The 9,920-nt window shown below is 40.8% G+C and overlaps 1 protein-coding gene across 3 annotated transcripts; it reads right to left on the bottom strand.

Moving 5' to 3' along the window:
* Positions 1 to 2,976: 2,976 nt before the first annotated feature.
* LOC306991529 (eosinophil peroxidase-like) lies at positions 2,977 to 8,970 on the bottom strand. 3 transcript variants are annotated; one of them, XM_079599467.1, is made up of 16 exons: positions 8,893 to 8,970; positions 8,357 to 8,416; positions 7,942 to 8,035; positions 7,675 to 7,850; positions 7,441 to 7,573; positions 7,226 to 7,355; positions 6,913 to 7,119; positions 6,461 to 6,818; positions 6,147 to 6,307; positions 5,795 to 6,053; positions 5,532 to 5,702; positions 5,148 to 5,385; positions 4,721 to 4,917; positions 4,443 to 4,480; positions 4,006 to 4,059; positions 3,696 to 3,851 (listed from the first exon to the last, which is right to left on the bottom strand). In XM_079599467.1, the coding sequence occupies exons 2-16, from the start codon at positions 8,412 to 8,414 to the stop codon at positions 3,837 to 3,839; spliced, it is 2,289 nt and encodes a 762-aa protein (XP_079455593.1). In that variant the 5' UTR covers positions 8,415 to 8,416; positions 8,893 to 8,970; the 3' UTR covers positions 3,696 to 3,836. The 3 variants fall into 3 exon arrangements, with proteins under 3 accessions (XP_079455591.1, XP_079455592.1, XP_079455593.1); XM_079599465.1 differs by lacking the exon at positions 4,443 to 4,480 and having other exon boundaries at positions 2,977 to 3,851; XM_079599466.1 differs by lacking the exon at positions 4,443 to 4,480 and having other exon boundaries at positions 2,977 to 3,851; positions 7,942 to 8,032; positions 8,893 to 8,932.
* Between the last annotated feature and the right edge of the window lie 950 nt (positions 8,971 to 9,920).

Consider the following 9,920-nt stretch of genomic DNA (forward strand, 5'->3'; position numbering starts at 1 on the left):
TCGAATCCAGTAGTCCTTCTTTGAATTCAAGTCTCTCTCCACCAATGATCCCACTTTAACTAGTTGCTCCACAGTATACACTGCCCCTCTGAGACTGCTCGCCAGGGAAGGATTACAACTATTTAGAATTCGTCTTACCACCTCCTCTTCTGGCAAGTCGTCCCTCCATCTCAGGCACAGAGCTCTATAATCATAGGCAAAATCCCGGATACTCTGGTTAGGGCCTTGAATCATAGCCTTGAGCTGGTCTTCTAACTCAGTTAGGTAATCGGTAGAAAGGAAGGCAGACATGAAGGAGTGCTTGAACTCATCCCAGTTGCATATCTTTAACTTTTCAGCTGCCCACCAACTCCTTGCAGGACCTGTTAGCACTGCATTGATTGTGGCTAGCAGTTCCACATCTGTGAGTGGTCTGAGTGACAGGAAGATTTCACACTTTTCAATGAACTCCAAAACATCACAGGTTTCACGATTTTGACCGAAAGTAGGAAACTCTAGGTTGATAGGAGGCTTAGGTGTCGTCGGAGAAGGAATCACAGAGGGAAGATGTCCTGGATCTGAAAAACTATGCATGAAAGGGTGGGGCGATACTGGGGTACTGGTCGACTTTACTCGTGACATTTCTTTTTTCCAGTGCTCATCACGTCGCTTAAGACAATTCACCATCTCTGTCTCTAAGTGGTTCAAAGATCTATTCATTCCCCTTTCCAGTGCCTCGAAACGTTGATCCATAGCATCCCTAAAACAGGCCTCCCGGTTAACAATGCTATCGTTACTGGCCATGAAATCACTTTTGAGTGTTTGCACCTCTGTCTGCAAAGCCTGAAGGGTTGAAGAGAGTTTGGTTATTTTAATTTGAAGTTGTTCAAACATTCCTCCCCTCGATTTCAACAGTGGGGGTTCATCCTCTTCACTTCCTTCAGCCTGGCCATCAATATACATATCACTCATCATGGAACTTAATTCTATTACTGGCAATGGTTCTCTATATGAGACCCCAGGGGGAGGTTGATAAGGAGGGGCCTCTGGACACTCTTCCCCCTCACCAGTCACAGCCTGCCCACAAACATCATCTGATGGGTTATCCGTGATTTACAGACAGACAGTTTTGCAAATATAAAAGGTACAATATCAATTTGTATACAATTTCTCACAATAATCGTCCCCGTACGGGCCACCATCTATAACAACTTCAAATTCATAAAAGGATTGAATCATTATAACAAAGGGAGTTGATTATTGTTTCCTTTCACCTTTTATCAAAAACACGGCACACAAAACAGCGTGATTGCAAAGACAGCAAAGTTCCCAAGAATATGGTAATGAAATATAAAGGCAACTTAGACACTTGTAAGGGACACGCAAACAAAACATAAATCTGTTGAGTCTGTGTATAAAACTCAAACAAAATAGTCCATGTTGGGAAAGTTCAAGAGTAGTTAATCCGTGCAAACAAAATATAACAAACACAGATAATACTCAACAGTCCTGTCTCAGTCCTTTTCCGCTTTGGGGTAGGTAGGCAATTTAAAGTCCTGATGAAAACAATGTCCCCAAAAAGAGAAAAAGTATGAATCCACTGGTTCAGGGCCCCACAAAAAACAGGTTATCCTCCAGCTGGAAAAAATCCCCAGAGTATAATCCACCATGTCTCTCCCAGACCAGAGCATGCACATATGAACCGGCCCCATTCAAAATGGCCGCCCCCCAGGCTCATCATAATAAGAGTCCAACAAAAGTCCCCCTTATTCTCCTACCAACAAAAGGCATAGGCAAATGCTCAAAATTCAACATACACACAGTATACAATATATATACATATATATTGTTTTAACTTAAGTGAGCATTGTGCAAGGCTTTACTGTGGCAGTGTCACACAGTGTTCCACAACCGGGGCGAAAACCGCACTGTTCCTCCTGAATCCGAGGTTCTACTATCGACCGAATTCTCCTCTCCAGTACCCTGGCATAGACTTTCCCGGGGAGGATGAAGTGTGATCCCCCTGTAGCTGGAACACAAACACACCCTCCGGTCCCCCTTCTTAAAAAGAGGGACCACCACCCCGGTCTGCCAGCCCAAAGGTCGATGTTGCAGAGGCGTGTCAACCAAGACAGCCCCACAACATCCAGAGACTTGAGGATCTCATCCACCCCCTGGTGCCTTGCCACCGAGGAGCTTCTTGACTACCTCGGTGACTTCAGCTTGGGTGATGCACGAGTCCACCTCCGAGCCCTCTGCCACTGCTTCCTCAATGGAAGACATGTCGGTGGGATTGAGGAGTGCCCCAAAGTTCTGCAACCACAGAAACCGAAAATTCTCAGGCCAGCAGCATGTGTCCAAATTTCAATCTTAAAGGGGACCTATTATGCCTTTTCACAAGATGTAAAATTCTCTGATGTCCCCAGAGTGTGTATGTGAAGTTTTATCTCAAAATACCCCACAGATAAATTTTTACAGCATGTTTAAATCGCCACTTTTCGGGGCTGAGAAAAACGCACCGTTTTAGTGTGTCTCATTCTGAAAACCGCATTCTGGTCGTTGGGAGACACTGCTTATGATTTATGGGGATTTAAAAAAAAGGAGTTAGTGGATTTTTATCACTGCAGGGTGGTTGTGTACACACACATTTATGTCCAAACACCATTCAAAAGTGAATTTTGCATAATAGGTCCCCTTTAACCGTTCTATATCACCAGAAACGATCTGAAAACAGGGCTTTAAGTGTAAAATACCGAACTTGTCCTTTAAGGGGACACGCGCTATAATGAATGCCCGGTCATTATAGCGTGCTTCTTAAGATTATTTTACGAAGAGGTAATTTAAATACCAAAAAACATACAGAAAATTATGCCGTTCTTCTGGACCCTCTGCGTCACCAACGGTTGCAAGGTAACAAAGGTAACAAAACCAAATGCTATGCGGAAACGTGACCATACTCCCCCCCCATTTAGAAAGTAGAACAAGCCAGATTATGAATTAATATATAAAGTTTTTGACTTTATTTGTCTATTACACTTTGCTAAAAGCATACACATAAATAACTGTCACAGAATGGACTACAGAATATTTTTGCTGCAATCAGACAACAAAACCAAACACAACATTTACCAACATACAGTGCCTTAGCAGGTACGTCAATGTTCCTAAATTATGAATCGTTTAGCTTTAAACAATACAAAATTCAAACACTAAGTATAACTGAACTTTAGAGATTACAGTAAGAAATAAATCAGTGTTTTAAAAGACAATGGAAAAGTAGCAGATATACAATTTGCATTTTATAGGCTTTTTTGGGTTATTCTTATTGGCTGGACATTTCCATTTGTTGCACAGCATTTATAATAAATAAAAACAACAGCTGCATACAAGGAAAATTGTAATGCATTATAAGTAATGGTCTCAAACAGGGAAGAGAATATGGCCAGAGAAATAGCTGGAACTGCCAAAATTTGTACTCCGGGAAGCCTCTATCCACACACGGTCTCCTATCTGTAGGTTCAGTATCACCTTTCCTTCAGCTAATGATCGCGTATTAAGGTTGATTGTTTCAGCAGTTAGCTGTACAGCACCATTTTTCCTTAAGGTCACTGTCCCCAAAGTCCGGGTTCCTATGCATGAGAACTGGAATTCATATACGCCAGGAATCTGGCTGAGGAAAATCCCTGATTTCTGGTTATAATGGTTCTGTCCATTGTAAAGGACCCGACTGAACACAATCACTTTAGCAGAGGCAGGAAGGGTGGTGCCAACAAAAGCAAAGAAGGCAGAATGTTGTCCTGTAGTATTAATGGGGGGTCCTGGGGGTCCTGGTGGTCCTGGAGGTCCAGATGGGCCTGCTACACCTCGTGGACCTGGGGAAATTAAATATTAGAGAAAACGATAAAAAAATCTCTGCTCTGTCGGTTAGTTCTGTTATCTGGCTTAAAAATTAAAAAAATGTGTGAGTTTGGCGGCTTTGTTGAATAAATATTTTGATTTAGATAGTTTTATCTATGGCTTGCTTACCAGGTTCCCCTGTAGATCCTCTGGGTCCTGGAGGTCCTTGGAAGGACTCTGTATCTGAGGGTTAATGCATAGATGTTATTTAAGCCAAACTGTTTGCATTAAAGTAAAATAAATCACAGTTTAAAATGCAAAAGAGGCCCCTAACCCAAGCAAAATTCCTTGAAGCATGCAAAAGGAAGAAAGGACTACACAGCTTACAAAGGTTTGGTGCAGTTCATGTACAGTCCTAAAACATTGCTTGACAGTTGTGACATCCAAATGTATTAATTTATGTCACTGCACCAGTCCAGTGTACTGCAAAGAAGAAACTACTCAAGCCGTGTCCAGTTTAGAGGTTGTGCAAGTGAATTAATTGCCATTTAAGCTAATAAATCATGTGCACAAAATCATCACTCGCTCTTTTTTCTTGCAATTAGAAGAATAAACACTTGTCTAACCTCATTTCCAATGTCTGATATGCTGATGCCACCGTTACCTGGAAGGCCAAATACCAAATCACAGGTGAACCAAACCATGGTGACCATGCAAACGGATTATAAAATATCTCCAATACCTTGTATGTGCCTATACTACCATAAATTAGGCACTCTACAAGCACATAGAAAAGGTAGTAAGAAGCTTAGGCAGAAATTTGCAGTCAGAGGAAGAAGATTCATGTATGACCACATACAATAGCACATAAGCATTTAAGAGCTCTTATACTATGGTGCTTTACCAGTTTCAATCCAAGGGTTGAGGTCTAAGGCGGGGATATCCCCACAGTTAACGAAATTGTCTGAACTGGTGAAGCGGAAAGGATCTCTGGGAACTCTGCCGATTCCAGTGTTGTCACAGATGATGCGGGCCAGCGACATAGAGGCCAGTGATGCTTTTTGTTTGGTGGTAAACACTCCTTTGTTCTCCCACCATAACCTGAACACAACGTGACACCTGGTGTTAACACCTCCTAAACACATTCTAGTCTCATTGACTAAATCAGGGGTGTCCAATCTTGCTCCTGGAGGCAACAGTGCATTTACCTGGAAGTTTCCTGAATACCTTGATTAGCAGGTTCAGGTGTATTTAATAAGGGTTGGAGGAGGATAGTGGCCCTCCAGGAGAGGGATTGGACACCCCTGGACTAAATACACATAAATCTTTACCTGTCACCCTCGCGAATGTGCTGGAACTGTGTAGAGATAAGGCAGGCAAAAAGAGAACCAACACGACCACCAGGAACAAAAGGCTCAGCAACACCTCCCAACCAAATGTCAATGTTCTCAGGGGTGCCATAAAGCTCAATCAGCTTGTGAGCCAATTCAGTGTTGTTCATCACCACAGCCAATTCTTGCTCAGTCCGAGGTGCAGACAGTCCACAGAACCGACGCCATGCATTATAGCCTTTTGAGGAACAACCGATGGATACCGTTAAGTCTTCTCAAAAACACATTCAGTGATAATGCAGCATGAAGTTGAGTTGGCTTCAAGTGGTTCAGTTTAAAGGATTCCAAGACTTGGTGTGCATGTTGTAAGTCCAGAATATTTACCTGGTATAGCGTGTTCACGGCTTCTTTGCATATTGAGGGCGGCCAAGTCCAAAGCAATGTGGGCTGTAAAGGCAAACAGTCTTTCTCTAAGAGCATCCACCATCATGTGGTCCTGTGTACTCAGTTTTGCTGGCCGACCAATCAATCCACGGAGCAGAGGATCGATGCCCCCTAAGCAAAAAGCAAAGCAGAAATAAAGTAAGATTGAAAGAAGACAGATTTAGGTCTCTGTATGTATGCTGTAACAAGCCTCACAAACTCACCCTCGAATATCACCCTCCATGGCGAGAAGAAGGCCTCAAAGAGGGGCACACCTGGAAATTGAGGATGGTTCTGGTAATTTTCATCAAGACGAGATATGATGGGTTGGATGGCCAGGTGGGCAAAACGGAAAGCTGCAGTGGCAAAGACGTTTGCAATGGTAGGATCCACATTTTCATTGTAACCTGGATATTGTCCAAGGTGTCTATTATAAGCATCAGGACCCACAATTATCGGCAAGTATTCCTTAATCACCAAGATCTAAAAGAGAAAGGAGAGGTTGATCATAAATATCTGTTGTACTCCGTATGTAACTGTACTTGTATTAATACACTTTTCATTAAATGTCTTTACCTGGTTGTAGGCACCCACAATTTTTCTTGCCTCTTGATAGCGGGTTTCACTACTCCAGGTAGGATTGAGCACATGGAAGGCACGCGCCAATCTATTGTGCTCTCTCAAGAAAAGTGCGTGTAATGAGGTAAGAGCAATGTTCTCAACAACACGAACATCCCCTGCACACATCAAGAGTTCATTAGCATTTGCCACATGGAGTTGTGCAAATACCATACATTTTAGATGATGGATTTACCAATGAAAACTATGCCCGATACTTGCAAATGAAGGTTTGAAGATAAAGATTTTCTAAGAATTAAAAAGTTACTGACCTGCAATGAAGCAAGGCACCTCTGTTAGGGTGGTGTCATTAAGGGTTATCCCACGTGTGGCACATATGTTACTTTTTACACTGGAAAAGGGCAGGTGCTCTCGTCCATTGTCCTGGAACTGATCGTTGACACGCAGAAGACCGCCATCATTGGTCAGGTCTCGCAGTTCCTTTGCTAGCCCATCCTCTGCTCCATAAACCTGTCCAGCATCTAGGAAAGCTGTTAGAGAGTTGATCTGTTCCCGAACTTTGGGGACCCCACCAAAGATATAGGCGGTGTTCCCAGAACCACAGGCCGGTGATGAACGGAAGAAAGGGAGACAGGAGTCAGGACGCAGGCGTTGATCTCCTGGAGGAGCCTGTGTTTTGACAATAAATATAGCATGAACAATAGTTTTTTATAAAACAACAATAGTGGGACAATCTTTGACAGATGGACAATCTTTGACTAACCGGAATTGGGAAGCAGGGTTCAGAGCGCTCACAGCTCTCATCACAGTTGAGGCCACTGCTGAAGGACCTAATGCTTGGTGAGCTGGGCGTAAAAGTCAGATCGTGGTCAACCCATTGCCCAAAGATGGTAAGCAGGAAGGTGAAGTCACGATCACTCTCTACGTCGGCATCTGCAGTGCTTAGAATACGATTGGAAACCAGTCTGACCTGGAATCAATAAGGTAGACAGAATTCAGACATTGTTAACTGATTGGTGGCCTAATTGATTGAGAAGTATAATTCAGTAAACTATTCATAATCATCTCCATCATACCAGAGGCAGCGCTGCACCATTGTGCAATTTGTTGGGATCCCACCCTATGGCCTGGGAGATGCCATCCTCATAGACAGCAGGCAACCATCGGGCAAAAGGGGTGTTGGATGCACCAAGAAGGGGGTTCCTCCTGTGAATGATACATTTAGTTGTTTAGCAAGGCAAACACTGAGTCTTTGATTAAGACTACTCTGAATAAGGAGGGCAAGACAGACCTGTTGTTGCAGACATTGTTGGCAGTTCGATACTTGTTTATGTTGGGTGTGGTCCTACAAGAAGGGGGCTGGAGTTGAGCAGCACAGCCTGTCAGACGTGTAATCGTGTTGAGCTCGTCTTGAGTGAGTAGATCTAGGGGAAAACATATAATGATAGTTTAAAGCAAGGAACATCAGTCAGTGATGGATCTTTTTTGAGCTTTGCAAGTTTAACAAAGTTTTTTGTTCTCGAACCTGTAGCATTGATGGACCTCTTGTGTACATGATGAGCTTTCTCACTGATCAGTCTGAGTGTTTGCCCCATGTAGTCTGCGGCTCTCACAGCCTCTCGTGTCTTTCGAGCTGGCTGTTTCAGCAGACGTAGCTTGTCGGAAGGCTTGATGACATCTCTGCGCACCCTTGCTAAACTCCTGAAAGTGGGGAGATTGATAAAAAATAAAATAGATCAATGACTGATAATGGCACAGGAATATTGAGCAACAATTTTAAAATTTTACTCACTCATCACGAGAATATTTGTAAGCATCATCTACAATTTTCTTGGCTTCCTCAATTGAATCTAGAATGAAACGTCTCCCGGGACTTTCTTGTTCTGCTAAAAAGGAAAAGGCTATTACATCATGATAAGGCCCTAGAAAGGCTCATGATGACTAATTTTAGTGAAAGCTGCTATTTATTTATTTATTTACTTAACTTTACAAAATACAGCAATGTGCAGTAAGTTATACATGTAGTCATGAAATATAATATCTAGACGACGAATGTCACACCAGGTCTATAGCTTAAATGACTAAAGAGAACAAGACTACATTTCTTGCACCAGAAATATTTTTAACACAGGTGGTTTGATGTGATTTTATTCTATATCATTGTTTATTAGCAGTTTGATTTTTGATGGCATGATTTGTAAACTTACCACCCATTGAAAGGGCACAACAGCACCCCAACACAAAAAGAAAATTGGTAAGATTCATCTCTGAAACACAAATTGAGATATTTAGAGAGTGAACATAAATAGATATTATGTTTACGAAAATTGCTCTGTTTTGTGTATTTAAAAAAAAAAAATTAAGATAAATTCCTCTACATTTGAGAAAAAAAAATATATATATGATAAATTAACTTAAATAAAAATAACTTTTTAAAAACTATTTTAAATTATTTTTTCTATAAAAAAAATGCTATTTATACAGTGTAGACATTTGCTATTTTTAAACAAAATGTATTGTTTTAAAATGTTACATTTTAAGAAAAAATTATATTAACAATTCATTCTGGGGAAAAAAATCAGTCTAGAATAAGAAGTGTCTATTAAATGTAACAATTATTTACTCTAAATTCTTTTCATTTGCTATCAACATCATAGAGTGTCATGATACTATTTTTTTTTTTTTTTTTCAATTAAATTGATAAATAAGTCATGCATTTAAAGATAATTTTTGCATTTCTCACCTGGTGACCGGTCTCAGGCTCTCTGTTTCTGGACTCAAGGCTCAGAGTGTGTTGTACTGACTGGATGGAGCAGCCGTGCTTTATATCGTCCCTCATCCTCACTCTGCTAAGCATCACTGAGGGAGTCGTAGGCGGGGCAACTGGTTTACTTCCTTCTTCCTTCTCACACCAAGTGCATTTACCATATGTGGAGTTTGATTTATTGATTTATTTGAGGTGACAGTCTGACACTTATTTACTCTTCATTGCTCTACATTACAGGAATGCAAGGACAATAGTTATATCTCTACTTATCTTCTTAATACTGACACAAAATCTTTAAAGTGGTTCAGTGGCAGTGGATCAATAAAAATAATAATAATAATATTGTCATTATTTGCTCCCCCTCATGTCATTCCAAACCTGAATGCCTTTCTTCTGTGGAACATAAAACATAGTATTTTGACAAAAGTGTTTTTGTCCAATGCAGGTCAATAGGCTCCTATGTTTTTTAGTTTCCGATGTTCTTCAAAATATCTTCTTTTGTGTTCAGCAGAAGAATGAAAGGCATACAGGTAGATATTGTTCATGAAATAGATATACTAACTTTAAGTAACTTTGCAACTACATGCCAGCTACAGTCATTGGAGTATTAGTAGACTGTCTGTATCTGCTAACACTTTATTGTGATGGTCCACCAACAGACATTCTACTGACTATAAGTAACTTTGCAGCTACATGTCAACTTATTGCACTAACCTGAATCTTATCACCTAACTCTAACCTAACAGTCTACTATACTCTGAGTGTTAGTTAACATGCAGTTGCCAAGTTATAAGTAGTAAAATGTCTTAAGTGGACTAGCGAAATAAAGTGTAACCGAAATATTATTTGGAAGTATGGGAATTATATATAGTGACAAAATACTAAATAATTTAAACCTCTTATTCTATCTGCTTCAAAGTCAATTTCAACTTTGGACATTATCTTAAACAACTTCCTGCTTTTTTCATCCATAATAATAACAATGTTCGTTGCATAAAAAATCG

This window comes from Phoxinus phoxinus (assembly GCF_949152265.1).
Source record: "Phoxinus phoxinus genome assembly, chromosome: 23".
NCBI lineage: Eukaryota > Metazoa > Chordata > Actinopteri > Cypriniformes > Leuciscidae > Phoxinus > Phoxinus phoxinus.